At 34.2% G+C, this 15,897-nt stretch overlaps 2 protein-coding genes and 1 long non-coding RNA gene across 3 annotated transcripts; 2 read left to right on the top strand and 1 right to left on the bottom strand.

Moving 5' to 3' along the window:
• Positions 1–3,182: 3,182 nt before the first annotated feature.
• On the top strand, positions 3,183–4,035 carry LOC125583079 (zinc finger BED domain-containing protein DAYSLEEPER-like). The gene is made up of 3 exons (XM_048749632.1): positions 3,183–3,479; positions 3,546–3,873; positions 3,953–4,035. The coding sequence occupies exons 1-3, from the start codon at positions 3,183–3,185 to the stop codon at positions 4,033–4,035; spliced, it is 708 nt and encodes a 235-aa protein (XP_048605589.1).
• A 3,977-nt stretch (positions 4,036–8,012) lies between these two features.
• Positions 8,013–10,882, bottom strand: LOC111204031. The gene is made up of 2 exons (XR_007320592.1): positions 10,260–10,882; positions 8,013–9,569 (listed from the first exon to the last, which is right to left on the bottom strand). It is a non-coding gene; the product is annotated as an uncharacterized LOC111204031 (long non-coding RNA).
• A 1,349-nt stretch (positions 10,883–12,231) lies between these two features.
• LOC106424827 (GDSL esterase/lipase At5g62930) lies at positions 12,232–13,770 on the top strand. Its single transcript, XM_013865578.3, has 5 exons — positions 12,232–12,582; positions 12,813–12,953; positions 13,024–13,100; positions 13,183–13,347; positions 13,457–13,770. Exons 1-5 carry the CDS (start codon positions 12,406–12,408, stop codon positions 13,623–13,625), a joined length of 729 nt encoding a protein of 242 aa, XP_013721032.1. The 5' UTR covers positions 12,232–12,405; the 3' UTR covers positions 13,626–13,770.
• Positions 13,771–15,897: the final 2,127 nt, after the last annotated feature.

Below are 15,897 nucleotides of genomic sequence, written 5' to 3' on the forward strand. Positions count from 1 at the left end.
GTAAAGGGCATGTTCTCCACTTTGACATCAAGGAGAAAATGAAGAAACCAACTGTGTTCGGGCAAGCCTTCTACATTGAAGAGATGGGCACTCTTGCTGATGAGCACCTTGAAGAGTTACCACCTGAGGACGACGAGGAGGGAGCATCTCCCTCTACTCATTCCCCATAGAAGGTAACCCACCACACTCCCTTGTATATACCATTTTGTTTTTGCATATTAGTCTTCTTCTCGGTATCTCTCTCTCTACTTGACAACACAGAGACTGTGTAACTCAAGTTTGGGGGAGGTACCAAGTATTTGATGATGTTTGCTTTGATGTTATTTCATTGAGTCATGCATTGCATACCTATTTGCATATAGAAAAAAAAAATCAATCATTTAGTTTGCATCAATTGCATTTCTAGGAGAGTCTAGAGCATATAGGTTGCATTCACTTGCATTGGGAGCAATGATTTTAAATGTCTTGTAAAGAACACTATGTTGCACCTGAGTAGCTTTTTCACCTCTCAAAAAGACTTGTATGTTTCGAGCCTTGAAAACTCTTCCTGAAACTTGTTGATTGCTGAAACTCAGTCTTTGAAGCCAACTACAACCTTATTTGAACTGAACGAACTTAATGCTTCTTGCTCATGGTTCCTTGTGTACTGAGTCATGGCTATACACACTTGAGTTGTCACATCTTTTATGCCAATTTTTTTTTGACAAACTCTAGTGGTAGACCACTCCCAAAACCTTTTCCTCCTTTTAAGCTTTCATTGTTTGATGAGTGAGGCCTTTTTCAGAAAGTCTTATATGTGCATAATGTTGAGAGTATCGGGAACGACAATGCTTGATCTTCATTCTTGCTAGATTGGGCACTCTATTGTCTAGCTATAGGTGGAGGGTGAGTGTTGTGATTATGATTTGGGAGCAATGTAAAAAGAAAAGAAATGACTCTTTGTGTTTAAGTGAATTGTCTTATTGGGATAAGTAGATAAACCTCTAGCTCAAGTTATGAAAGTTTTGGCCCCCACCTAAAAAAAAATAAAAAAGAAAAGAAAAAGAAAAAGAAAAAGAAAAAGAAAAGAAAGAAAAAGGGGGCTAGCAAAGTTGTTAGGAGCTAAGAAATGTTTTGAGGTTGAAGAAAATCCCTTGTAGATTTCAAAGAGAAGGAGTTAAAGTTCTTAGGATCTTTTGGTGAGAGATGTGAGTTGGGTTTGACATTTGGGAATGATTGTGTAATTGTATGTTTGGAAAAAGGGTAAAACAATGGAGATTGAGCATTGTATGCATGAGTTGATCCCTTTCTTAGATATATTATGTGCAATGTCAAGGCTACTTGTTTCGAGAGTAAACCACCTTAAAGATCATATATTTTGAACCTCTTGACTCACTTGAATAAAAACCTTCCCTTACCCAACCAAATGACTTGGACCAACTGACCATTTGCAAGAATTCACCTGATGTTTTGTGCTTAATGAATGTGAGAGTTGGTTGATTTGAATGTGTGGATGCTTGATGATGAGTGTAAGAGCAAAAAGAGTTGAGATAGGCCTAGAGAAGCTAGAGTGTAATAAGAGAGTGTGCTAGTTGTGTTTCTTTTGGCTATGAGCTCCCAACTTCAAACCTCTCTCCCTATGAGTTCTAGAAAGTTCACTTGTGGACAAGTAAAAGAACAAGTTTGGGGGAGTTGATATCTTGCATATTTACATTGTTTTATCCATTCATCCATAAGCATTTTCATCATATAGATTAGGATTTAGCCATGTCTATGTTGCATTTTGCATTCATTGTCCTTATTAGGTGCTGGAGTGTGCCATGGAGTGATTTGAGATGTTTGGGAGCATTGTGATCCAAAAAGGGGTGAAAGATGAGCATGGATGGAGCCTTTAGAGAAATCTTCTGTTGCTAAGATTTTGTGGAGATACAGAAAATTGAGTTAGCTTTCTAATGGAAGTGGTTTCAAGTCATTTGGAGATGTAATGAAGGAGTTATGATCAATTTACTAGAGGCATATCCAACCTGGTCGAGCATCGCAGAGTGACCTCTCAGAGCAACCTACCGAGGTCGCTCCCAGCCAGAGCGACCAGTCCAGAGCGACTACCTCAAGTCACTCCCAGCCAGAGCGACCAGCCAGAGCGACCAGCTCAAGTCACTCGCGTTTTTACGCGGCGAGACACGAAAAAATGCGTCGGGAGCGACCTCCTGGAGCGACTATGCTAGGTCACTCCGCGTGTTTTGCTTGGACGATTTTTATGTTATTTCAGGGGCCTTTTGGTCATTTGTTTTGATGTTTTACACTTTCTAAAACTAAGTTAAGTACTCTTGTAAGCCATTGGAGGCAGGATAAACTCTTTTCTAGAGAAGAACTAGTAAAAAACCTTTTTTGATTCAGATTTCATTGCTTTCATCTTGTGTTCTTGTTGATTTCTTATCTATTTCTCTACATGGTTAATCTAAAATCCAATATGGGTTTAAGAGGAATCATGGAGATTAGTGAGTAATCACCTTTTGAATTCATGGGTTAGGGAGATTAAGGGTGATTAGGTTAGTTCTAGGATGTTTTAGTGTAGATCATTCTTGTTCCTTGCTAGTAGAGTATTCATAATGCATCTTCTGAGTTGGCCACTCAAAAGTTGATCAATAGACATTTCCCACCCAAAAGGTGTTTGATGAAATGCCTGAGACAGCTCTCCTAGGCTTTTAGTATACTTTTCCAAAGACATTTGTTGTTAAAGATGCTAAGATAGCTAATAGACTTGTTAGTAATGATTGCTTTCATATTATTCAACCAAGAAATTTGATGTTTGAGATATGTTAGCAATTGAGCATTTATCTAGACATAGAGCTTGCTTAGATTGTGTCTAGGCTTAAGGTTGATAGTTTGATTGATTATTTGCCATCCTTAGTTCGATACTTGATCACCCAAGGTCTAATCCCTATGCCCATGAGTTCTCTTTTCCCTTAGTCAAGAAAGTATCATTCTGTAATTGCTTTTTAGTTTTAGTCATAGCTTAAAATTCATCTAAATCATTGGTTGCACTTAGATTAAGTGAGTACTTGCATTCTCGGTGCTTTGATATCTCTCAGAACTGGTTCGACAATCACTATACTACAATATTTGTCTTAGGAGCCTTGAAAAATCCTAACATCAATTGGCTTCGGAGAAATGAGGAAAGCCAAGACGAGATTGTCAGAAACATGGTGCCACCGATGAAGGAGAAGTTCGACAAATATTGGGACGAAGTCAGTGGTGTTTTTGCAATGGCAGCAGTCTTCGATCCACGGTTTAAGCTTTCTATTGTCGAATGTTGTTTAGGGAAGCTTGAAATGAGTACTCGTGATGCAAAGGTGAAGAATCTGCGTAAGAAGCTGAGTATTCTGTTTGAGTCATACGACAAAAAATCCAAGAATAACTCAACTTCCACTGAGCCTCGTGGGACTGCTTCGCAAAAAGCATCCGACTCAGGGTCAATGGGGCTGTTTATGAACTACAATGTGAGTGTTTTTCATTTTTTAATCTTCTGTTTTTTTTTTCCTCTCTAATATTTTTTTTCAACTTAGGATTTCTTTGCATTTCGCCAAACGAGTGGCATTGTGAGTGGAAAGACACCTCTAGAAGCTTATCTTGAAGAACCACATTTGGACTTTACTAATTTCCAGAGCTTGGACATCCTCGATTGGTGGAAAGATAATGCACATCGGTATGGTGATTTGGCTGCAATGGCATGTGATCTGCTAAGTATTCCAATCGCAACAGTGGCTTCAGAGTCTTCCTTCAGTATTGGATCGCGAGTTCTGAATAAATATAGAAGCTGTCTACTCTCAAAAAATGTGCAAGCTCTCATATGCACTAGGAATTGGATCAAGGGATACGAATCTTATGCACATGGTAAATAACACTCATTTTAATTTTATTAAGAGTTCCATTATCCTTTATACTAAGTAAATGAAATTTCTGATATTTTCAGATGAAGAAGTCGATGGTGATGGTGAAGAAGAGAATTTACCATCATTTGAGTCCATTGTTGATGGGGAAGGTGAAGATGAGTAGATCGCAAGTTTGAAATGTTATTTTGATTTGGTGTTTTGCTTCAATTACAATTTAAGATTTTTTGTTTAAGGTGCTTGGTTTTGTTTTGAGTACTAATTTGGATCATTTGGTGTTTCTATGAAATTTACTTTGGTTGAGACTTAGCTTTTCATCTTTAACATGCTGTTGATACCAATTCTCATTCCACAAGTGAGTGTATCTGAATTACAGCGTTTAAGATGTACGTTGATGAACTTAATGAACTTCAAAAACCAAAAAAAAAAATCAAGAACAATAACAATATATGTAAAATTTTGTTTTGAGCTCCAATAATAGATTCATGTCTTCATGTATCTTCACATAGTGGAGCAGCATGCAGTGTCGAGAGACATCCTTATGCACTCCTTTTACGTTCAGCCCACGGGACGGCTTGTAAGGGACTGTGGACATCGGCGGTACGGGATTGGGACGGCCTTTTGGAGACCGCAGTCCGCGCGGGACGGGCCCGCCTGAACCCGCGAGATGACGATCCCGCCGCGGTACGGGACGGAACGGGACGGGAAGGGACGGGACGACCTGTTTGACATCACTAATCTAGATGATCTAAGTTCGGGTTTACATATTAAATCTCATATAATAAATGAGCTGAGCTGAGGTAGCTCATGAAGGAGCCGAACTCACTATGAGCTGAGCTGAATTGAGCGAGCTAACTCATTTTGACACCCCCTTCGCACACGGGATGATAACAAAAACTATACATTCACTTATATCTCTATAAATAACTGAAATTTAAGAAGAAAAAAAACTCCTACGAAAAACCAAGAAAAATTTATCACTGGCCTGTGATTTAGCATACAATACAAAAACTATACATTCACTTATATCTCTATAAATAACTGAAATTTAAAAAGAAGAAAAACTCCTACGAAAAACCAAGAAAAATTTATCACTGGCCTGTGATTTAGCATACAATACAAGTCGTTTGCTTAAAGTTAAAAGTATATTGGTTTTCAAATTGGAAAATTGAAGTCTTATATCTATATTATTAAAAGAGAAGTATTCATTTGAAAATGTTCTTACTTCATTAATTAAACTCTTTTTTTTTGTGCTTGTCTTTTTCAGTTGCATTTATGAAATATCCTAAAACGAATAAAACTGTCTAATTTATTACTTGTCTTTTCAGTTACATTAATGAAATATGCTTAAATGAATTTAAACTTCCTATTTTATTGTTTGTCTTTTTCAGTTAACTTAATGAAATATCCTTAAATAAATTTGGACATAATGTCATTTAATCAACCAAAAAAACTCATGAGTTATCCTTACGTGCATAATTTTAATAATGGAGATTTATGAAAACGTGCATCATTAAAATATTACCTAAACATGGAGCACTAATATATAACATGCATCAATAAAACTAGAATTTGACTCACACAATTGTAAAGATATTATTTTCAGTTAATTAAATTTAAAAATAATTATTTATTCAAAAAATATTTAAGAATGGCTATGGTTTTAAAAATTATATGGTATTATTTGTTCATAACTCATTTGTCATTTGATAAATTGTTAGAAAAAAATTTTTAGCATAATATAACTCAGTTGTCATTTGCTAAATTTATGGTTTTATTTATATTTTTATTATTTAATTATAATATTTTCATTTTATATTTGAAAGATAAATGAATTTTCTTTCAAACAATATTTTTGTAAATGTATTTTTTAAAAAATAATCAATTACAATTGTTATTATCATTGAATATCATTATTTTTGACATAATATGAGTTTTCGTTTACATCAAAACTTATCATATTTTAGGATAATTTTAATTTAAAATGTAATTTTCATATTTTTCAAACAAATTCTAAAAAATATTTTTTAAATATTTTGTTATAATTTTTAAAAAAATATTGAGTTGCATTTCAAATAAAAAGGTAAATATATTAAAAATATTCTAATTAAAATATGTAAAATTTAATATAGTTTTAAGAAAATGGTCAAAATAAAAAAAAATTACACATAAAATAATCATGATTTTTGTTAACTGGGCGGATCATTATTTATATGATATCGCACATGAAAGAAAAATTTTTGTTTTTAAAATTAATTAATTAACTCTATACACATTTTTTTATATTTTTTATATGATATCACACATTCGTAAAAAAATAGATAGTTTAAGATGCAAAAAAAATATTTATTTAATGAATATAATATAAACGAATATTACAAATACATCATTTAATAAAATAAATAATTAAAAACTGAAAATTCATACCCGGGATCTCTTATGAGAGCCGCACATGATGTTTTGTTAATCATTTTTTGACTAAATTTGATACTATTATTTAATTGAAGAATGGATGGCCATTTACAAATGATTTGGTTTGTAATCTATATAGTGCCAATAGGCATAGAAGATGAGAGCAAATGAATAAACAAAATCCTATGTCTTCAACATCAAATCAGCATGAGATAGAGTGGTGTATGAAACACCAGACGAATGAGTATTATAACCAGCTTACTTCCGTTTGACTTTATATGTGTGAGAAAATATAGTTTGGTCAGGAGGAAACAAAAAAGAAAATTTGATGTGTTAAATTGTTAGATAATGGAATGAAGCCCTATACATCATATATGTCTACCATTGTTACTTTTAGAAACCAGGAGGATTCAACCCTCTGAGCATGCATAAATTCAAGTAGTAACTAAAGATAGATTAAAAAGCTAGAAAAGATACTCAAGCATGCAATATAGTAATTACAAACCATCGTGATGGGATAAAAGGTACGTGATTGATCAACTCATACAACCCAAGAACCGTTCTGCAAGAACAACAGCTCAAAGGGTGGAAACCTCTGCTGCTGCGTCAGGTGAATTGTAAGGCCATTGACTCTCATGTCCTAAAGTAGAAGGTTCTCTGGCTGTGATGTTGTAGGGGAGAACAAGAAAGAGCAGAAACCGCGGCTAGTCTTGAGTTCTGAGTTTGTTAAGAAAACCCAATTTCTTCTGTGTATGTGGATGGATTGACAACGGAAAAGATCAGGCGACATGGGGATTATTAATCACTAGTATACCACCCCGTGCTATGCACGCTATGCACGGAGCAAATTTCTTACTTCTTGTCAAAGATGAGTTTTACTTTTGTCCTTTTTCCCTCTCCGGTTATGTTTTTGTTGGATGCAGAAGTGTACACTTACAGAAAACCTTGATATCTTCCATTTTTCCACAAAAATTAGTACTGCATTCAATCACTAACACGTAAACTATAGAAAAACACAAACATAAAAAAAATCTAACTGCTTTGTTTCATGCAGAACTTCCAACTTCAATATTCGTTATACCTATCTCCAGAAAATATGACTAAAACAGTGTATAGTTTTTTGACTCCAAAAAAACAATGTATAGTTTTGATAAAAAGAAAACATTAAAATATTATAAAAGAAATTAAAGCAAGCAAAAACTGGCTCGACCTTGATGTCTTCCATTTTTCCTTTCATTTCTCAGAGTTTTATATTTGGAAAAAAAGGAGATACAATCCTAGGTTCTTCGAAGAGAAACTTTGCATGTGATGTGAGCGAAAAAGTCTTGATATACAGAGATTGTAGTGGAAGCAGAGAAAAGAGTGAGATCCAGAGAGATTGATCAAAAAAAAACTTAAGAGGATATGATATGAATTACCAAATACAAATTTTCCTTGGAGCGAAACGTTGCATGCCAACATCGGTATTGTGGATATGAGTATATAGAAGATGTGCTTTTTTCTTGCTTATGAATCAATAGGTAGACAGAAAACACTGCACAAATATAAATGAAGGAATGAAACTTCTTTTCTAGAGATTGCTGGTGACTGGGGATGGTGGAGGCGTGGGAGTAAAACAGTTGGGAGTGAGATGGGCTAAGCAAACATTTGGATTTTAGTAAATATTTTAAGTATATAAAAAATTAACACGTAATTTGGTTGTTAAGATATAAGAACGTGTTTACCTTTGCCGTTTTCTGTTTTTATCTTTGTTCTCTTTTTTTTTATAATTTTTTTAAATACTAAATAGAAATTATGTGTCAAAATATGATTGGCTAGGTGACTTGTGATTTAGTATATAGAGAATATGAACCAAACAGATAAAAAGAAGAGCAAGCGTCGTGTGACAGCTGTAACTAAGAGTATTGAAGTAGAAAAAAGGTGCGCCAAGGCTATAGGTTCTCAAGTTGTAAGAGACCTAGTGTGTCTAGATAGTTTAGTGGTGCTGATGGGGGTGAAGCGGAGGAGTGTACGTCCGTTGCCAAGGATGTTCCTTGGATGGAAGCCAGAGTTGAATTCGACCTAAATGAAGGTTTTGATGATACACTAAATGGGATTTTCAGTTAACTTCTCTGGATCTACTTTTCCTTTGGCACATACTCCCTTACAAACCAGTTGCCTTCCTGCATCCATTACAGTTGATGGTGCTGCTGCAAAGGGTGCTTTTGTTCCATTGAGAAAGAAAGCAAGTGTTGGCTGGAGAGGATCTGCTGCTGCAACTAGCTGAGCCTAGAAAAGTCCAGTGGGTGAAGCATGAATAATGCGTCTTCCTCTTCAACTTTTGTTTATTCGCCTACCCAAAGAGATAAAAAAGAGTTTGGACAGCTGTAAAAACAAACTCTTTGTAGATTATCAGTCTGCTTGCCCAGTATTTACTAGTATATATTGTGTTCTGCTGTAAAAACAAACTCTTTGTAGATTATCAGTCTGCTTGCGTAACAGATAAGGCAAAGAAAGATCAAATGAAATTTTTATTTACAAACTAATCAAAACCACAACATAGAGAGGAAACAACAAGGTGAGATGATGTATTTAAAGTTTCCAAAAGGAACCGAAGCTCATATGTACATGAAGAAAATCAAATGAGGAACCGAAGCTCATAATGTCCATGTGAAGATGAAGAATATCACCACCATACCCCAAAGCAAAAGATCCATCTTACTACTTGTTATGATGTACTCTGTATCAGAATAGCTTGTGTAGTAGTAGTAGTATTGTATCCACCGCAGCCGTATGTGTCTTTGAAAAGCTCCGACCTTAAGCCGTTGATCTTACCAGCCAATAGTACCACCAAAACGGATCCATGCCAATGGAGAATACAAGCCAAGGGAAAGGGGCATCTTGTGGGATCAGTGGAATCATCTTCTTATCCCTCATCACGAGATAAACAACTAGGATGGCTCCGACCATGATAAATGTAACCCCCACGAGAAATTGTATCCTATCAAATCGGTCTGGCAAGACTGCACTGAACAGCAGAGGTATGATGCCACTAAAAAAGAACGTTGCAGCAGACAACAACCCATCACCCACGCATCTTCCCCAAGCTCTTCCTCTGAGACCACTCGTAAGGAAAGAAGACAACGCAGCGCTCAGCATGGACAAGACCAAAAGCAACATCGAGAGGCGTAGGTTAACTGGTATGTCTGCTGGGATGGCCATGAAAGATGGGACCAGTATGGCGCCATTCAAAGCACTTACGAACAGAGGGATTCTATCCACTGGGTCGTTCCTTTGCATCTCCTTATGCTGAAAAAAGAGGGACACAAGGATGAGATAAGAAGCACCAAAAACAGTCATGCGCAAACAAGTCTCAGAGTAAATCAACAAGAACAATGGCAGTATACATACCAATCACAAAACAAGAATGTGAAAAGACTCAATCTTTCGAAAGAAGAATCATAACCCAGCAAGAAAGGGATCGGCTTTAGGCCTTTAGCGAACGTACACGAAAGAGACCAGAGCTAAGCTAAAAGATACAGAGAACCGTATGAGTACTGAGAGAATCTCAGAGGCGTACAAGAGACAAGAGACTCTAAGTCTACTTACAGAGGAAGAGCGATGGAAGAAGGAAGGTAAGCGCGAGCTTCTCAGAGGAAGAAGAAGAAGAAGAAGACGAGGAGGAGGAATCAGAGACTGATAGATAAGAAGCAAAACCCATCACCAAAAACAAGTCTCAGAGTTAATCAACAAGAACAATCGCAAGAAAGTTCATTTGAAATCCACAAAACAAGAATGTGAAAAGACTCAATCTTTCGAAAGAAGAATCATAAACCCAGCAAGAAAGTGATCGGCTTTAGGCCTTTAGCGAACGTACACGAAAGAGACCAGAGCTAAGCTAAAAGATACAGAGAACCGTATGAGTACTGAGAGAATCAGAGACTGAGAGAATCTCAGAGGCGTAGCGTACAAGAGACAAGAGACTCTGAGTCTACTTACAGAGGAAGAGCGATGGAAGAAGGAAGGTAAGTGCGAGCTTCTCAGAGGAAGACGAAGATGAATCAGAGACTGAGAGATAATCAACGTTTCTTTTTTTTTTTTGGCGCTTTCGTTTCTGTTTTATACGGTGGAAAACGCCGACTTGGAAACTGCGATTGCAACAGAAAAAAAAACTGCCTTTGACGTTTTAAAGCATCCATATCAATCAACACAAGCAAAAAATGTCCAAAAATGTATATTTCTATTTCTCTTTTTGGCATTCAAATTTATGTTCTACTGTACTCAAAATGAAGCAAAACCAACAGGGGGTGAAGTCTGAAGAATGCAAACAACATACCCACATGAAAGGTATAGATCATATATGTACATGATGAAATAGATAAGTTATTCTCCATCTCTCTTTCTTAAGGTCCATTCGTTATATGTGTTTCTACCTGAGATCTTCACACCCACTAGCGATGAAACATTCTTCATATATAGCCACCAGAGCATGACCTGATAATCAGAACCGGCTTTGTGCATGTGCATGTACAGGTGGCACATTTGCATAGGGTCCAACTTATTTTGTTAAAAAGTTTTAAACTATTGAGCTAGTAAAAAAGGATCCACATATTTTCAGGTTCCAAATTTTTGGAACTTTTTCTTGTATATACTATACTCAATATCAACAAAACACCAAAATTATGTTTGCCATTTTCTAAAATATCAAAAAATTATTGTACACTTAATTACAACTAGATTTTGGAGGATATATTTTTGCTGACTATTTTGATATAATTTGATATTGTGCATGTGCCTTTCTCGGGTTTTCACAATTTGGTGAGAATAGGATGATGGGGTCTTAGAAGCAGGGGCGAAGCTACCTTAAGCTTTATGGGTGCAAGTGCATCCAATCTTATTTAAAAAATTTACTCTTTATAGTGGATATATGAGTTAAAAGTGGCTTATTTGCCTATGTTGCATTCACAATATTTAAAGAACCCAAGTTCGATGCACCACCCATCTAAGCTTTTCATTAAGTCTGGCTTCGCCCCTGCTTGGAAGTGTCCTTGTTGCGAGCCAACACATACTAAGTTATGTTACTACAATAACAACATCTTCATTACTTGTGCAAAGCATGTCTCTGTTACTGGACCAAAGGCAGCATTCTAAAGAATATTCTGGTCAGTGGTGGCTGCAGGAAAAACAAGAAACCCTCTTCCTCTAATTCTTCATCCTCCATTTTTTCTGGAAAAAAGTCGTCCAACATTGTTACCACCAATACCAGTGACCTTATGGCTTTAACACATTCTTATCATAACTAAAGAAATGCCAAAGGTGTTGGTAACTGATGAGTCCAATAAACCAGACCAAAAAATTGACATATTTATACTTCCTCTCTGTTTCAAAACGATTCATATTCTACAAAAAATGTTTCAAAACACACACATTATATATATTTTCAATGCATTATGTAATGTTAAATTGTAAATTTCAAGAAAGATAAATGTGTTTATTGAAATTTTATTAGTAAAATTATTGAAAATAGTTAATTACAAAAGAAAAGTGCATGAATAATCAATATTTAGTATGTTCTTTTTTAATATATATGAAAATTATAAAACTTACATCTTTTAAAAACAAAGGAAGTATATAATAACAATTTGATTATTCTAACAAACTAGACATTATGATAGAAACAAACTGAAAAAACTAAATGTATACAAACCGATAGTAATTAAAATTTTGGACTATACACGATCAACATTAACATTTTATCATCTAATTTAACTGAATCATAATACATTAACAATCCAAGATTTACTTCGATTAAATTTCTAAACCGATTATAACATAAGACAAAAATAATCAGTCCTTTGTCTTGATTTGATAAAACAATATAAGAGAAAAATGTAATTTGCGTTTTAATGCGGGTTGAGTTGATTACTCTGGCTTACCACTTATAATCGTCTTCATATACTATTTTTGTTGTTAAATAACCAGTATCATACCAATTAAAACCCAGTTAGCTTATTTTTCTTTTAAGAAATTAAATCCAACCCGGTTTATACGGGCTAGTTCAAATTTGACCCGAACCCGGGAAATTCACACTACATTGCGTCAACGGTTACTCAGTAAACCGGGGGAGGTTACGGAAACGGAGAAGATGAGGCCGCAGATAGTTCTGTTCGGCGATTCAATAACGGCGCAGTCGTTCAGATCCGGGGGATGGGGATCTGCTCTCGCCGACGCGTACTCTCGCAAAGCTGATGTGGTGGTGCGTGGCTATGGAGGCTACAACACCAGATGGGCTCTCTTCTTGCTTCATCACATTTTCCCTCTCGTCAGATCTCTCTCTCCAATCAATTTTGTTTTTTTTTTTTTTTCTTCAAAATTGCCAATTGAGATCTGATCAACACACAATAATCGTTGATGAAAATTAAAGAAGTGATTCTTGTTTGGAAAAAGGACAAATTTATGTTTAAGAGATCTGACAAAACTCTTGTCATAACCAATGTTATGTGTTTATCAAAGCTGTTGATGGCTTGTATCTCTCTCTGTCTCTTTGATTAGGGATCTTTGACTCCACCTGTTGCTACGACCATATTCTTTGGTGCAAACGATGCAGCTCTCAAAGGAAGGACCAGTGATAGGCAACATGTGCCAGTGGAAGAGTACAAGGAAAACATCAGAACAATGGTTCAGCATCTCAAGGTTCCGACATATCTAACGCTCTTAAACTGCATTTCAAGTTGTTATTACTCTAATGAGACTCTGTTTGCAGAAATGTTCACCTACCATGCTAATTGTGCTCGTCACTCCACCACCAATTGATGAATCTGGACGCCAAAGCTATGCAGAGTAGGCTTTTAGTTCATCCCCTATCTATCTGTTTGCATTCTTTTTGTTCTTCAAAACATTTATAGTGATTGTGTTACTTCAGATCAATCTATGGTGAGAAAGCTATGACAGAGCCTGAGAGAACAAACGAAACCACAGGAATCTACGCACAACATTGTGTTGCGTTAGCCGAGGAACTCGGTCTGCGGTCTGTCAACCTTTGGTCCAAAATGCAGGAAACCAATGATTGGCAGAGAAAATACCTAAGGTAGGCCCGCATCGCATTTAATGATTCGTAGAAACACTCATCTCCTCGATCATTGTCATTTTGTTTATAAAATGGCTCTTCTTGCTCCTTGTTTCTTGGATGTATGCAGTGATGGACTCCATCTCACGCCTGAAGGCAATGGTGTAGTTTATGAAGAAGTTTCAAGAGTGTTTAGAGAAGCTTGGCTCTCTCCTGATGAAATGCCGTTCGATTTCCCTCACCATTCTCAGATCGATGGTGAAAACCCATCCAAAGCTTTCCAAGAGCGTTGCTTATAAGGATTTGATCGATTGCAGCTTTCTTTCTTTGAGTTTGTATGCGATGTTTTATTACCGACACATTTATGACTCTCTGTTTCAAAATATCCACATTTCAGAAAAAAAATTGTTTGAAAAATATCATTAATGCATTTTTATTAAATAATGGTAAATTGTAAACATGAAATAAATTAATTTTGTTTATTTAATTTTGATTAGATAAAAATCTGGAAAATAATTGATCACAAAAAAGTATTTATAATTAAAATTTAATTATTTTTTTAAATATGAAAACTTCAAAACATACATTATTTGAATCGGAGAGTACATCATTAATGATCTTGTGATATACCATACTTAATAACTAAGACTTATAGCCTAGGATGATATACGTATTTCATAGGCTTTGGGGATTAGATATGGCTAAAGTGATCTCTCATTGCTGGTTCAATAATTTTCTTCAATGTTAGGTCTAGCCATTGGCATTTCGGGTTTCGGTTCGGATATTTCGAATATCAGGTAGTTCGGGTAGGGGGTTAGAAGATCCATTACTACTTGACATATTTTCGGTTCGGTTCGGATAGTTTCGGGTTCGGTTCGGTTTGGATAGTAAAACTAGGAACCGGAAAAACCTGAAAAAAATCGGTTATCATTTGGTTCCAGTTCGGATAGTTCGGGTAAAATATCGGTTATTTAGGGTAAAATATCAAAAAAATTAGGATGATTTAGATAAAAATTTCGGATATTTCAGATTACTTTGGATATTTCGGATAATACTATCCGGATAATTTCGGATACTTTTAGGTAGTTCGGATACTTTATAATAATTTAGTTATTTTCAAATATGTTTTGGTACTTTTAATTATAAATATATATTTAGTTATGTTATATGTATATATAATTAATATTCTTATATATTCGGGTACCTGTCAGTTTTCAGTTCGGTTCGGTTATTTCAAATATAGAAATATAAGAGCCATTCGGATATTTAAAGGTCTCGGTCCGGTTCCGGTTTCGGGTATTTCGGTTCGGTTCCAGTTCAGTTCTTCAGTTCCGGTTTTTTTGCCCAGACCTTAGGTTGTCTTAGGTCTTAAATAGGCCATAAAAGTCGGTTGCTTATATAATTCTTTTTGCTTTTCCTCTAGGGGAATTTCACTTTTATCTCATATTTGTTATTATTATTCATACTTATTTTTATTAACGAGATATTCTTACAAATATTTTTTTTTCATTAAAGGTCAAGATTCTTCTACCCTTCCTTTATAGATATATAAATAGTTATTTAAATAAATAATGAAAATAAAAATATTTTTTATAGTTTTCGAATATACATTTTCAAATTTGAACTTTTCTTTTAAAAAAATTGTGTTTTTAATTTTTATTTTAAAAGTCAAAAATTCTTTTTGAAACTATTTTTAAACTTTTTATTTTAAATAATAGGTATTTATTTATATATTTATTGGATTGGATTGGTCTAGTTAGTCATTTTATGGGTATATTGTGTTACATATATTCCGTCAAATTCAAGTATAATTATTCAACCAAATTGTATTCATTGTATTAGTTTAGTTTTTAATATTAGATGTGTAAATATATATTTGATTTCCTAGTAAGTTTGTATATGTTAATTTGCAAAAAAAAAAAAAAATGATGATAGGTACAAAGTTGCATAAAAATATAACCGATAAATTTTAAAAGGGAAGATTAATTATTTACTTTAATATCAAGTTTATTTTTCTAAGCTTTCCTTTTTATGACATTACATTATATATATATATATATATATATATATATATATTAAATATTTTCGTTTTAAGTTTTATACATATTTTCTTTATCATATAGGTTATTTGAAAAATATAAAAAGGAAATTAAATAAAAAAAGAGTAAATTAAATTTTATTCATTAAATATATCTTAATTTATATTATTTAAATTATTTTGTAATAAATTTATAAATAGATTGATTTAAATAAAATGCTAAAATTTTAAAATATATATTATGTTGTTTAAGATTATCTTTTAAAGGGGAGATTATTTCTTTACTTTAAAATCAAGATTATTTTATAAACTTTCCTTATTATGAATTACACTATATATAAAAGATATTTTCGTTTTTAAAATTTATAAAAAAAAACTAATTATATAGGTTATTTGAAAAAATAAAGAAAAAGGAAACCTAAATAAAAAAGAAAAAAATAAATAATATAAAATAAATATTTAATAGTAATAATTAGATATATTTGATTCATTAAAGGTATCATCGTAATCAACCACCGTGAGAATTAACGTGA

The sequence above is a fragment of the Brassica napus genome, chromosome C3, assembly GCF_020379485.1.
Source record: "Brassica napus cultivar Da-Ae chromosome C3, Da-Ae, whole genome shotgun sequence".
NCBI classification, from domain to species: domain Eukaryota; kingdom Viridiplantae; phylum Streptophyta; class Magnoliopsida; order Brassicales; family Brassicaceae; genus Brassica; species Brassica napus.

Coding starts and splice junctions, on each gene's coding strand:
- LOC106424827 (XM_013865578.3), top strand. CDS start 12,406: ATGAGGCCGCAGATAGTTCTGTTCGGCGATTCAATAACGGCGCAGTCG. Junction 12,583..12,812: donor TTCATCACATTTTCCCTCTC/GTCAGATCTCTC, acceptor CTCTTTGATTAG/GGATCTTTGACTCCACCTGT. Junction 13,348..13,456: donor TGGCAGAGAAAATACCTAAG/GTAGGCCCGCAT, acceptor GGATGTATGCAG/TGATGGACTCCATCTCACGC.
- LOC125583079 (XM_048749632.1), top strand. CDS start 3,183: ATGGTGCCACCGATGAAGGAGAAGTTCGACAAATATTGGGACGAAGTC. Junction 3,480..3,545: donor GGCTGTTTATGAACTACAAT/GTGAGTGTTTTT, acceptor TTTTCAACTTAG/GATTTCTTTGCATTTCGCCA. Junction 3,874..3,952: donor ATACGAATCTTATGCACATG/GTAAATAACACT, acceptor TGATATTTTCAG/ATGAAGAAGTCGATGGTGAT.